At 39.6% G+C, this 14607-nt stretch overlaps 2 protein-coding genes across 5 annotated transcripts in view; one reads left to right on the top strand and one right to left on the bottom strand.

Moving 5' to 3' along the window:
• RPS6KC1 (ribosomal protein S6 kinase C1) overlaps window positions 1-14607 on the bottom strand; it is a 187052-nt gene that overhangs the window by 160577 nt on the left and 11868 nt on the right. Inside the window, exons 3-4 of one of the 4 annotated variants that reach the window (XM_059144988.1) lie at window positions 14410-14559; window positions 11093-11382 (exon numbers count right to left, since the gene is read on the bottom strand). In XM_059144988.1, coding sequence (XP_059000971.1) covers window positions 11093-11197 — 105 coding nt within the window. In that variant the 5' untranslated portion in view covers window positions 11198-11382; window positions 14410-14559. Of the gene's footprint in view, window positions 1-11092; window positions 11383-11974; window positions 12083-14409; window positions 14560-14607 lie in introns of those variants that run through there. The other 3 variants (XM_059144987.1, XM_059144990.1, XM_059144991.1) reach the window with 3 other exon arrangements.
• ANGEL2 (angel homolog 2) overlaps window positions 11385-14607 on the top strand; it is a 34301-nt gene continuing 31078 nt past the window's right edge. The window contains exon 1 of the mRNA XM_059145000.1: window positions 11385-11573. Coding sequence (XP_059000983.1) covers window positions 11540-11573 — 34 coding nt within the window. The 5' untranslated portion in view covers window positions 11385-11539. The remainder of the gene's footprint in view (window positions 11574-14607) is intronic.

Genomic DNA, 14607 nt, shown 5'->3' with positions numbered 1-14607 from the left:
TGTTTCTTAGTCTCCTTTTCAGGATTAAGAAAGAAAGTCTGTACTGGTGCTAATACTGTTCAAGGTACTGTGCTAGGCATGGAAAAGAAAAAAAGCCTGACTTTGTACATTTATACTTACAAAGCATTTTATTAATGATTCTATTTTATCCCCTCAACAACCTATGAGCTAGGCAGGAGTGGTTATTTTAAGTCTCCCTTTTACCAATGAGGAAACAAGAACCAGAGATTTGCATAAGGTCACATGACTCTTCCCCTTCAGATTTGTAATTAGAACTTGGATTTCTTTTTCTTTTTTTTTTTAAGATTTTTACTTATTTATTTGACAGAGAGAGAGATCACAAGTAGGCAGAGAGGCAGGCAGAGAGAAAAGGGGAAGGAGGCTCCCTGCTGTGCAGAGCCCGATGTGGGGCTCCATCCCAGGACCCTGAGTTCATGACCTGAGCCGAAGGCAGAGCGTTTAACCCACTGAGCCCCCCCAGGAACCCCTAAAACTTGGATTTCTGACTCCTGGCCCAGTGCTCTTTCCAATATACTGTACTGTATCCCTCAAATTATCTGTAATATTTTCAGAAATAATTAAGTTTACTTACTTGCACAAACCCTGCCACCCTCAGGTTTTATTTATTCTTTGACTTACTCGTTCAAGAAATAAGTGTGCCTACTCCAATTCTAGATACTGAACTGTAACAGAGAATACACTGGATCGGATTTCTACATCACTATATTATAAAAATATCATCACCTGGCAAATACATTAGCAAGTTCAATCACTTGGCACCCCTCTATAAGAGATTCAGTATTCCCAATTATATAATCTTATTTAAATAGTTAAGAATGTGTCCCCTGAGATGGAAATCAAAAACAAAAGGTGAGTTAGGATAACACACATTGAGCCCAAATGTCCTACTCCTTCTAACTATGTAATTCTCTTCAGCAGGAATATAAATTGGTGAAAAATAAGAATATCAATCAGAAATCTGAAGAAAGAATAGGATCATAATGAAAATGAACAAATTGAGCCCTCAGACCCAGATTTTGATAACTCATAAAGCTTTATTAGCAATTATTTCAACAAGTAACATCAACTCTAAAAAAAAAAAAAAAAAAACTAAATTCCTCTGATATAGGTTGCTAGCTAGCATTTAGTATCATTTTTTCGAGGTGAATTTCAGTATTCTGTCATAAAATTCATCCAATAAATGCCAGAAAATGGGACTTAAAGCAATGCTTTCTTTTGTTTAAATTTCATAAATTTCCTCTTATAAGCATTACCTATCACTTATACATGTATCGTACAGCCTCTTGGTATAAAGAATTGTATCACCAGGTCATCTTCAAAATTATTACCTAAAGCAGTGCTTCACAAACCATGCAGTACGGAATATCAATATTCTTTAAAATCAGTGCTCTCAAAGGAAGGGTTTAATGATCAATTCAGTAGAGATATTTTTTAGAGCAGAATTTCTCAAAATCTTTAATACATTATCACGCATAGCATTATCTTCAAAAGGAAAATATGTAATATCTATCCAGTCAATTTTTTATTTTTATCACATGTTATCTACTATTACTTTATTTATCTAGTGCAACACCCACTAAATTTGGAATACAGCTGGGTAATGCTGCTGCAATGTTTACAGTCCATCTGCCCCTGTTAATGCCAATAGCAAATTATGAATTTACTTAAAACAAATAAGGGCTTACAGTGAAGGTCACTATCTCTTACTGTGCAAAGAAATTAAGTCCTCTACTTCATTTAATCACCACAACAATCCTGCCTGGTAGGATGAGATAAACAAGCCCAAGAGCATATAGTCACATACTAATAGTACTCGTATCATTCAGTTACAGGTGAGACTAGATCTCAGAAGAACTCCATGATTTAAAACAAATTACTCCCAAGCACCTCAATGGCTCAGTTGGTTAAGCGACTGCCTTCGGCTGGGGTCATGATCCTGGAGTGCCAGGATCGAGCCCTGCATCTGGCTCCCAGCTCCATGGGGAGTCTGCTTCTCCCTCTGACATTTTCCTCTCTCTCTCTCTCTCTCTCAAATAAATAAATAAAATCTTTAAAAAAAAAAAACAAAATACCACTTCCAGGACACAACTAAATCAGCCCTTCTAAAGATTAAAATTCCAAGTATGCAAATAATATTCCTGTTGCCTGTTAGGTAAACCCATTTTGTCCTTTACAGAGAAATTTAAATTGACCAAAAATAGCAGCTTAAGAAGTGCTTTGGCAGAAGAGAAGAAGCTAAGAAGAAAGAGGTCTGATTACAGGCTCTGGTACTAGCCATGAACTGCTTTTTGCCAGTTCAGTAATAAACCAAAGAGAAAGCAACCTTAAAATGAGTCCTCTTTCCTATCTTTAAAACAAAGACCTGAAGGCGACACCTGTATGGCTCAGTCAGTTAAGTGTCTGCCTTTAGCCCAGGTCCGGATCCCAGGGTCCTGGGACAGAGTCTCGCATCAGGCTCCTTGCTCAGCAGAGATCTGCTTCTCCCTCATCCTGTAGCTCTCCCGGCTTGTGCTTGCTTTCTCTCCCTCTCTGGAAAATAAATAAATAAAATCTTAAAAAAAAAAAAAAAAAAAAAAGACCTGAAGTTAGGGCTTGGACTAGCTCAGGCCCATAATAATCAACAGATCAGGGACACCTGGGTGGCTTAGTAGGATAGACCTCTGCCTTCGGCTCAGGTCATGATCTCAGGGTTCTGGGATTGAGCCCTGTATTGGGCTCTCTGCACAGCGGGGAGCCAGCTTCCCCCACTCTCTCTCTGCCTGCCTCTCTGCCTACTTGTGATCTCTGTCGAATAAATAAATAAAAATCTTTAAAAAAAATAATAATGATAATCAACAGATCCTAACAGTCATTAGGTCCTGTAGATCATTTTCAGTTTTATCTTAGTATTACCAACTTTCCTTAAAAATCAAGTCTAAGGGGCGCCTGGGTGGCTCTGTGGGTTAAAGCCTCTGCCTTCGGCTCAGGTCATGATCCCAGCGTCCTGGGATTGAGCACCCCGTCAGGCTCTCTGCTTGGCCGGGAGCCTGCTTCCCTTCCTCTCTCTCTGCCTCTCTGCCTACTTGTGATCTCTGTCTGACAAATAAATAAATAAAATTTTAAAATAAAATCAAGTCTAAAATACTCATTTATCTAATTACCATCATAATTATGATTTGAGGGACGCCTGGGTGGCTCAGTTGGTTAAGCAGCTGCCTTCCGCTCAGGTCATGATCCCAGCGTCCCGGGATCGAGTCCCACATCCGGCTCCTTGCTCCGCAAGGAGCCTGCTTCTCCCTCTGACTCTGCCTGCCACTCTGTCTGCCTGTGCTCGCTCTCTCTCTCTCTCTCTCTGACAAATAAATAAATAAAATCTTTAAAAAAAATAATAATTATGATTTGAAATCACCCTCTTAACTCAGATTCACACAAAACAACTGTCTTCTTCAGAAGATTGAAAGATAACTCCTGGAAAACAGAACTACAAAAATCAGTCAAATCTATTATATCGCTTACAAAAAAGGATCACAAAATTAGTACCTTTAGAATCAAGTACAAATTAGTTAAATATAAATTTTAAGTAGCTACTTTTATGAACAATTTATTACAGTCAAATCTTCTGATGGCTAGTCAGCTACCAGTCTGATAATAGAGCCAAGAGGATAAAGGGTTTACAAAAGTAACATTTTTTTAAAACTAAGTGTCAAGATACAAATAACCAAACATGAAAAAAAGAGGGGAGGAGGAACATGCCCTCTCTTCATCTCTCAAAGATACAACTCCCCAAATATGGGATGGGAGTAAATGGATATACAAAAATGTAGGGCTATGGGGCGCCTGGGTGTCTCAGTGGGTTAAAGCCTCTGCCTTCGGCTCAAGTCATGCTCTCAGGGTCCTGGGATTGAGCCCACATCGGGCACTCTGCTCAGCAGGAAGCCTGCTTCCTCCTCTCTATCTGCATGCTTGTGACCTGTCTGCCAAATAAAAAAATAAAATCTTAAAAAAAAAAAAAAGGAAAAAAAGAACAGCTATACTACAGTGAACATTTCCCATTGTGGTGATGCACACAATTGAGATGGTGCACACAGTTCTGATTTTCACACATTTGACTTTCATAAAATCTATACTTTCATACAAACATATTTACACCTTTAAACTGCATTTCATGCAAACACACACGCACGACACATGCACACACATACACACACACACCCTCTGACAAGAATAATAGGAACCTCAAAGTGCCCAGTTCCCGTAGGCAAGTGTCCTCCTAGCAAACCCAACCTCCCTCCTACCCCATCACCTGCATCTCAGTTCCTCTCCCTCTTTTCCCTGCAGAGCTGCAGGTGTCACTGGTTGGCAAGAATATTTGGGTTGGTTAATTACCCGCCAGCCAGGTAGTCTGGACCCAAGAGACAGCACCTGCACACACCATAATTAGATATTTTACAACACTGTTTAGCTCTCTGGAATGAAAGAATTTCCACAGAAGACAGATATATCAATGGGAAAATTTTTGACATTCTACTCTCTAACAAGTTTTTATAAAAGTAGTATGTTGAAAGGAATGATTGCTTTCTACATCATTAAAATCCCAAAATCTAAAGAGAGAATAAAGAAACTATAACAGCAAGCTACCTTTGGATATTCAGTAAATGTTAAGTTGTACTTCTCTCTTCAAATTTACCAACTGTAATGGCACTACTCTAAAGTAAACTGTTTTCCAATCTAATTTCAAGGAAAATCAAAATCATTACTGTTAAAAGTTTGCAGTTTAACACAAAATCATACTATCTGAACATTTAAGTTGTCAACACACAAAATGAAAACAGAATTGGCTTACATTTTTTAAAACCTGCTTCCTAGGAGCACCTGGGTGGCTCATTCGATTAAGCATCCAAATCTTTGATTTCAGCTCTGGTCATGTCTTCAGGATAATGACATGGAGCCCCACCTAGGGCTCCACTCTCTGTGCAGAGTCCGCTTGAGATTCTCTTTCTCCCTCGCCTGCCACCCCTACCCCTGTTCACATAAATAAATAAATAAATACGATCTTTAAAAAAAAAAAAAAAAGCCTACTTACTAACATTTTTCGCATACAGCAGGATCCCTGCTGAGCAGAGAGCCCGATCTGGGGGCTTGATCCCAGGATCCTATCTGATCATGACCCAAGCCGAAGGCAGAGGTTTTAACCCACTGAGCCACCCAGGCGCCCCGTGAATATCATACTTAAAAGAAAAAGACTGAACGCTTTCCTCCTAAGAACAGAACAAGGCAAAGATGTTCACTTTCACCACTCTTGTTCAAGACAGTGTGGTATGAAACAAAACACAGAATCCAGAAACAGATCCACACACATACTACTGATTGATTTTTTAGAGAGATGCAAAAACAATTAAATAAAAAAAGGGCTAGCCTCTTAAATAAAGTGTTTTGTTGCAATCAAACATCCATATGCATGTTCTACCTAAACCTCACACCTTATACAAAAATAAACTCAAAATGGATCACAGAGCTAAATGTTATATGCAAAACACTAAAGCTTCTCAAATGAAACACTGGGGGGAAATTCTGTGACCTGGGGTTAGTAAAGAATTTTTAGATATAACACTAAAAGCACACTTCATATAAGAAAAAAGAGACTTCACCAAAATTGAAACCTTTTGCTTTGTGAAAGGCAGTTAAAATAATGAAAAGATATGCTATACACTAGGAGAAAACAGATACAATGACATATCTGACCAAAAAACTTACATCCAGAACAAATATAAAATCCCAAAATTCAACAGAAAACAATCCAATAAAAAATGGGAAAAGACGATCTCAAAAGGTTAAACACTAGATGATTCTATTCATACAACATTCTCAGAAAGACAGAAGTAGAGTGGTAGAGAGCAGATCAGTGGTCATCAAGGGGCTAAGTGGCGGGGAAGAGAGTGTGTAAAGGAACAGCATGAGGGAGTGTTTGGGGATGATGGAATTGTTTCCTGATGATGGTGGTGGTAGATATTTGAGTCTACTGTGTAAAAATCCACAGGTACATATAACAAGTTACATATTGATTTTAAAAGGAACACTTAAAAAGAAAATGTTGCCTCTTTCCAGCCTTCTCTCAAATCCCTGCTATCCTCCAGCTCTGTGCTAGGCACCATGAATACAAAGTTAAAAAGGCAGTCTGCCCTCAAAGAAGGAAGCAAACAAGTACATTAAGATAAAGGCTTTAAAAGATGAATATATAATACACATGGAGTTCCACACCTAAGAAAGGCTTCCTGGGAAACACAGGGCAGGAGCTGACACTTCAGATGAGTATTGATAACAACACAGAGACTAGTATTCCAGGGACGCCTGGGTGGCTCAGTTAGTTAAGCATCTCCCTTCAGCTCAGGTCATGATCCCAGGGCTCTGGGATCAAGTCCTGCATCAGGCTCCCTGTTCAACAGGAAGTCTGCTTCTCTCTCTCCCTCTGCCATTCCCCTTGCTTGTGGTCACTCTCTCTCTCTCAAATAAGTGAATGAAAATGTTTTATTAAAAAAAGTGGACTTAAGTATTCTCACAGCTTGAAAAAACACCCAAATTGCTTTACGTATGCACAAGACTTGCACACTGAAAATTAGAAAACACTGCTTAAAGAGCTAAAAAATGGAAGACCCATGTTCATGGATCAGAAGATTCAAAATTGCTAAATATCAATGTTGCTAAGACATCTTCTTCTGTAGAAGCTGATCTGTATTTGCAACACAATGCCAATCAAAATATTGGTAGGCACGTCCTCAGAATTTGTCAAACTGATTCTAAACTTTATACAAAACGCAAACAATCTAGAACAGTCAAACAATTTGGAGAAAGAGAACCTAATTTCCAGATGTTAGTATAAAGCTACAGTAAATAAGGTTGTGTGTCATCAAGAAAAATGAAAACAAATGTCTATACAAAGATTTCTATACAAATGTTCATGATAGGGCGCCTGGGTGGCTCAGTGGGTTAAGCCGCTGCCTTCGGCTCAGGTCATGATCTCAGGGTCCTGGGATCGAGTCCCACATTGGGCTCTCTGCTCAGCAGGGAGCCTGCTTCCTTCTCTCACTCTCTATCTGCCTGCCTCTCTGCCTACTTGTGATCTCTGTCAAATAAATAAAATCTTTGAAAAAAAAAAAAAAAAAAAACAAATGTTCATGATAACTGTATTCATAAGAGCCAAAATCAGAAAAACTCCAAATGCTCATCAACAGAATGGATTAACTATAGTATAACCATACAATGAAATACTGGTCAACAATAAAAGAGAATAAAAGCACACAACAACACAGAAGAATCTCAAGTAATCATGCTGAGTTAAGAAGCCAGACCAAAAAAACCAAAATGCATACTGTATGATTCCTTTTATATCAAATTCTAGAAAATACAACCTAATCTATAGTGACAGAAAACTGATCAGTGGTTGCCTAGAGATAGAGTAGGGAGAGGGAACTGAATGCAAAGGAGCATAAGGGAACTTCGGCAGTGAGGACGACTATGGCAGTGGTTACACAACTATACACATTTGACACAACTCATCAAAATGCTCACTTAAAATTGACGAGCTTAGCTGTACATAAACTATGCCTCAATATAAACAAAATGTAGTCATAAGGCAACACTGCCATTTAAAAATTAATGCGTATCTTTTGCTTTCCAAATTCATGTAAAGAATACAGGCCAAGAATTACCATTCACTTAATGCGGTTGAGAAATATGTATTACAGGAAGAGTTTTGTAAATGTAGCATGATGAAACAACCAGAAACATCACTAATGGCTCTTTAAATCTGTGTCGTCTTTAAAGAATCAAAGGAAATCTATAAAAGAATTTTCTAATTCTTAACAGAAATACTTATCCAGATAAAAAAAATTCAGAAACAACACAGAATTAACTAAGAAACCTGTTAGCAAGCCTGAAACCAGCCATAAGGTAATTCAATCCTGCTAGGTTCCAGAGAAATGCAAAGGTTTTAAAAGATGAGGGCTCTTATGCTACCTAAAATTTAACAGTGGTATTTCCCATGATTCTACTTCTACTTCTGCATAAAGAATGCTGTAAGGTCCAAGAATATAGGGACTATTCCTTATGACTAGAAGTAATCACCAGTAAGAAACATTAAGAAGACATCCCTAATCTTTACCTCATGAAGTTCTCTCAAGGGAACACTACTTACTTGGTTAATTCTCCTGAGGAAAGATGTTTTTCTCCTTAAGTTTCAAAAAATAATAAATATTTCACTTGTTTTATAATGTCGATTATAGTTATTTTTTAATAGTGTATCTCCATGTGGACCCTCATCCTTAAAATTGAAAAAACAAACTCTGTAACAAAAACAAAAAAATGAGGAAGCAGCCATTTACAAGGAGAAAAAAGACAACGTAAGCAATTTCCCAATTCAAATAACCAGAGCAGTATGTAGCATGCATATTTTACAGATCTGGTTACTTCTAAGGCAACATGCTACTTCATATTCTAATTTACATGGTCATAACTGTTGTCATAAAAATTAGTTCACAGCTTAAGATCCCAGGGTCCTGGGATCCAGCCCCGCATCAGGCTCTCTGCTTAGAAGGGAGCCTGCTTCCCCGTCTCTCTCTGCCTGCCTCTCTGCCTACTTGTGATCTCTGTCAAATAAAAGAAAAAAAATAATAATAAAATAAAATAAAAATCATACTCAGTGTTTCCTATTCAATCAAGATCCACACACATGCACACCTTCAGGCCTTTATGGGCTCTATTCTTCCCATTCACCCTTCTACCTATGATGCCCTTTTCATCCCACTTGTCTGGCTTGGCCATCTATTCCCTGATCCCATGAGCCAGAGCTATCTCTAGTTCTTCTGAAATCCCATAGCTCTTTTCTGTAGTCTCTCACAACATTTAACATTTTCCATCTTGTATCTCGCTTTTTTTTTTTTTTTAAGATTTTATTTATTTATTTGAGAGAGAGACAGAGAGCATAAGAGGGGAGGTCAGAGGGAGAAGCAGTCTCTCCGTGGAGCCGGGAGCCCAATGGGGGATTCAATCTCCTGACTCCAGGATCATGACCTGATTCGAAGGCAATCGCCTAACCAACTGAGCCACCCAGGCATTCCTTGTACACTTCTTTAAGCCCAGTTAACTCTCTTCTACTGTGAACATCCTTGAATGAAAGGTACATGCTTTCTTCAGCCTTGTATTCCTCATAGTACTTAGTGCCTAGAACTAAACATTTATTGGGAGTGCTGCCTAGAGTGGGGAGGAAAACATTCAACAATATTTTTTTCAACGCTGTGCGCCATACATTGCCATAGGTGATACAAAAGGAAATAAATACCAGTGATAGAGACCTACTATAAATCTACTAAGAGACAAAGACATGTAAACAGATTAATACAGTATAACTGTGGTGTTATCATAAGGAATAAATACAGTGCTGTGAAGGGAACACTATATATGTTGAAAACTGTTCTAATTCCATAAAGAATGTAGGAAACTGAGTCTAGATTTTGAAGGGCCCAATAAGTAGAAAGGCTTCAAGAGTGGTATAATAAGGGTGCCTTAATTTTCATCTGAAAAATTTTCTTAATCTGAAACTAACATGCCCACCTATGTAATAACCTTATTTGCATAGCAGTAATAAATTTCACTCAATTCTCAGTACAACCCTCTGAGAGAACCAGGCTTGGTCTTATCTTTAAATAAATTTGCTCCTCCCACCTTCTCACATTTGTCTGAACTGTAGGCCATTTCCATAAACCATGTACCACCTTCATGCCCCAAACTCTGTTTATCTAACTTTTAAGGTTCTTCTCAAATCCTGCTTCCTGAGCTCTCCAGCACACAGGAATACACCATCCTCCAAATGCACGTTGCACTATTACTACTATAATGTATCTCTTTTTTAACAATTAATGACAATGATAAAGTTAATTCTTAACTTTTTATATAACTTGGAGTTATGTAGTACTGGTCTCAAATCCCACATGTGCACCTGCGTTTTGATGTAAAGTTGGTCAAGTTATGAAACTTCCTTGAACGTCAGTTTCTTCATCATTAAAACTGGGATTCTGGGGGCGCCTGGGTGGCTCAGTGGGTTAATCCTCTACCTTCAGCTCAGGTCATGATCTCAGGGTCCTGGGATTGAGCCCTGCATGGGGCTCTCTGCTCAGCAGGGAGCCTGCTTCCACCCCCCACCCCACCCCCGCCTGCCTTTCTGCCTGCTTGTGATCTCTATCAAATAAATAAGTAAAAATCTTAAAATAAATAAATAAAATAAAAGTAGGATTCCATTGGATAATATGTACAACATGCCTAATATACACACATACTCATATATACATACATACGTTACAAACATTCAGACTTATTTTTGTTATTCTTTTCCAAGAAGGGAGATGCAAATTCTCTTTAAAACTCAAGGCAAAAACAATAAAACATGAACAAAGTGGGTACTAAAAATTGGTTAGTTGATGTAAAGGAGCCTCACACCTTTTAAAGAGGCCCTCAAACAACTCACACGATACACTCCCAGTAGAATTTCTCCTATGTCTCTTACCACTGCCAATCATGAAAATCTCGGCCAAAAAGAAACAGCCAGACACAGAGGGCCAGGCTGGTGACCCTAACAGTGACATCCTTCTCAAGAGTCTGTCTGCCTCACTGCAAATCTGACACTGTATGAAAGGTCAAAGGAAGAAATATTTTTTATTAGATAAATCAAATAATACATAAATTAGTTTTCCAATCTACACTATCCCGGGGAAGCAAGCAAAACCACTTCTGCTGATTTCAGCCTCAGAAAGAAAGTACTATTGGGCTAGTGTCTGAGTCATCCATTAAAACCATCAACGCCTGCCCCACCCTGGAAAGAAGGCACTACGCAACCTTCTATAGCAGAGTCTGGAGCATCCAATACTCAGTCCCTACGCCAGCCTTCCAGAAGTCCCCACCGCCGACGCAAGTCCAGGCACTGGGCGCACCCAGTCCCACCCCAGGCTCTGACCCGGGGTCAGGTACCCCCAAACCAGGGTCCATACTCTAGTCCCTCATGCCCCAACTCAGGGTTCTACGCCCGTCCGACACTGGCACTCACCCGGGCGGTGACCTTATACACCGTGTAGCCCCTTGGATGTCGCTGAGGCTCGGTGACAGTGTAGAAACGGGCCAGGTCGGCACCTCGCTCCCGGGGAGAGGTCATCCTCCCGCCGCCTCTGCCGCCGCCGCTGGCCGGGGACCATCAGGGCAACCCGGCGCCGCCGCGGTCCGGGCTCCCCAAACAGCGGCGAAGCGGAGAGGGGGCGGTGGCTCCACGGCGGCCGGTCGCTGCGCGGCTCTGCTTCCGGTTCGGCAGAGAAGCTTCCGGGTCAGGCCGCTTCCGGCGTCCTGGGGGAGGGAAGACTCCACGCTAAAAGCTGACCCCCGAGCCCGGCTTGCGCCTGGCAAGGAGACAAGGATCAAGTGGTCGCACCGCCGCTGTCGTCACTGCGGAAGCTGAGACTTCTCCGCTTAGTCTCTGTGCGTTAGCTCCGACACCTTCTAGATGTTAAGAGCGCTGTTAGAGCCAGGACACACAGGTGAGACCTTGGCGCTCCGCACCCTCGCCCAGCCCTGCCCCTCCCGTGTACAAACTTGGATGGAGCCCTACAGGGATGGAGGGAGAGCCCAGCCGAGCTTCTTTCCTTCTTCGCTCACGGCCTATCATTTTAAATACCCACAGCACCATCTGAACTGCGACAGACATAACTTCCTTCTTTCTAAAACAAATCCCGTCCACCTGCGCACTTGTCTTTCAACCTCCACAACAGCCCTCAACCCTGTATCAATCTTAAAATTCATCCCCTCGGATTCTAAAAACTGGAAATTGCGTCTAACTGGGGGAAAAAGAAAAATAAAAAAACACGATCTCTGAAAGCTACTATGAAGAGAGAGTTTCCCGTTCAGTTGGTTGCTATCCGGTGTTTGGCAATGCCTTTACCTTTCTTGATCAGGATTTTCTCATTCCTCTTAACATTCGTTCCAAGTCTTTGCTAATCTCCTCAGTTCTCAGTTCCTCTTAGTGTTTTTCTCGCCTTTCTTGGAGGAGAAGGAGGAAGGAGCCTTTAGTACAAACACTTTAATCTTACATTTCTATTCTGTTAAGAGATGTGGACATATCCCTTCCTCACTTTTTAAGACTAATCACTCTGCCTGTGTGCTGAAACCCATCCCCTTTTGCAGACCTAAAGGCATTGTTCCCATGAGTGACATCTAAACTCTGCTTTCAGTACCTTTAATCTCTTCCTCACCACTGACTCCTTCTTCCCAACCTGCATATGCCTCAATCTATCGATCACTCATTTATTAAACCTGAATTCACATACTTTGTGCCAGACATTATGCTAATTAAGCACTGGAGTTACAGGGTCTCTGCTGTCAAGTCCTATCTAGTAGGAAAAAACAATAATTAAAACATATTGTTTTAAGTACCATGACAAATGAATTTATGGAGTGCTGTAGAATACATTATATTCAGAATGGAGGGTTTTCTCATAGAGGGGAAACTATGGTTGAATCTTGAAAGAGAAATAGGAATTACTAGGCTGAGATAAGAGTAAAGGACATCATCACATTTGCCTTTTTTCCTCCTCCTTTTTTTCTACCCCTCATTGTCAAGATTGTCTAAGTTGTTTTTAAAATAATCTGCCTCGGGGGCACTTGGGTGACTCATTTGGTTAAGCATTTAACCTCCGCTCAGGTCTTGATCTCAGGGTTCTGGGATCAAGCCCTGCATCAGGTTCTGCACTCAGTGGGGAGTCTGCTTGTCCTTCTCCCTTTGCCCCATCCCCTGCTTATGCTCTCTCTTTCAAATAAATATATAAGAAATGTTTTTTAAAGATAAATAATTTGCATCAGTATTCACACATTTATACATTTTATGAAAATCACACATCCATTACCATACTAACTTCAATCTGCCTTCACTACTATACTCCTACTATGAAACTACTTTAAAAAAATTTCTGATGACCAATATTTTCAGAATTCAAACATTTCTGGCCATTTCCACCTTTTCAAAACTCTTTTATGTCCTTAATATATGAGTCAGCAATCTCCTTGCTTTTTCTTTTATGCTCTGAATCTTATTCACTCCTTTTTAGTCTCCTTTGCTGATTTCTCCTCCTTTTAGGAAGATTTAGTGTTCCTTCTGTTTGGGATTTTTGCCTTTGATCCGTTGTTCTTTATTCCCATTGACTTAGAAATCTATATCCATAGGCATATCTCTCTTCTAGGATTTGATGCATGTTACCTACATCTTTACCGGTATGTCCAGTTACCCCTGAAAACAGAACAGATTAAAATCCAAACTTTTAGTTTCCTCATAAGCCTCTTCCTATCACAATGACTGATTTTATTCTCCACTTAGTTACATTAGCGAAGTACCTGGGAATCATGCTTAGCAACTCTCTCTCCCACTTTTTCCGAATTTGTTTGATTCAGCAAATGCCACTGGTTAAAGCTAAAAGAATGGAACAAGATATCCCATGAACACTACTCATAAGACTTAACAAGATACAGCACCAAAAAAAGAGACAAAACTTAATAATAAAGATTTCAATTAATCAAGCAGGTATAACAATTTTAAATGTGCATGTGCCCAATAGCAACTTAATATAAAAAACAAAAACCATTGTTCTGTCTGTTCTACAGTAATTAATAAAACAAGTAGACAAATAAATTAGTAAGGATGTAGAAGACCTGAAAAGCTCTATCAACCAACTCCACCTGATTGATATTTATAGAACACCCCTCTCAATAGTGGCAGAACATCTTTGTTTCAAGTGCACAAAAGACATTCACAAAATCAGAACATAACCTGGGCTATAAAATAAATGTTGCAAATTTTAAAGACCACTATAAATTATATGTGCTCTTTGGCCTCGGGAAATTAAATAAAAGTTAATGACAGAATTACCTGTAAAATTGATGAATTCTTAGAAAGTAAATAACATAATCCTAAAAACCCAAGGGTTAAAACCCATGACAACAGACCTTTAAAAATATTTGGAATTGAATGAAAATTGGAATATAACATACCAGAAATTTGTGGGACACAGCTAAAAACAGTGCTTAGAGGTAAATTTATAGCTTTTAAAGGCCTGTAGTAGAAAAGAAGAAAGGTCATGAATCAATTATCTAAGCTTCCCCCTTAAGAAATTTTTAAAAAGATGATTAATATAACCCCAAAAATAGCATAAGGAAGAAAAAAAATAGAGAAAAAGAACTGTAAAATAGAAAAGAGAAAAGCAATGGAGAACAATCAAAAAACCAAAATCTGATTCTTTAGGGGAAAAGTCTAGAAAATTTATAAACTTCTAGCCAAAGTGCTCAGGAAAAAAGAAAAATGGGTGTCTCAGTCGGTTAGGCATCTACCTTCAGCTTAGGTGATGATTCCCAGGGTTCTGGCATCTAGCCGCACATCAGACTCTCTGCTCAGTGGGGAGCCTGCTTCTCCCTCTCCCTCTGTCCGCAGCTCCCCCTGCTTGTGTGCTCTCTCTCTTTCTCTGTCAAATAAGTAAAAATCTTTAAAAAAGAGAGAAAAGAAAAAACAAATTATAGGTATCAAGAATA

Source organism: Mustela lutreola, chromosome 14 (assembly GCF_030435805.1).
Source record: "Mustela lutreola isolate mMusLut2 chromosome 14, mMusLut2.pri, whole genome shotgun sequence".
In the NCBI taxonomy this organism is placed as follows: Eukaryota; Metazoa; Chordata; class Mammalia; order Carnivora; family Mustelidae; genus Mustela; species Mustela lutreola.
This window is presented reverse-complemented; position numbering and strand designations above follow the sequence as displayed.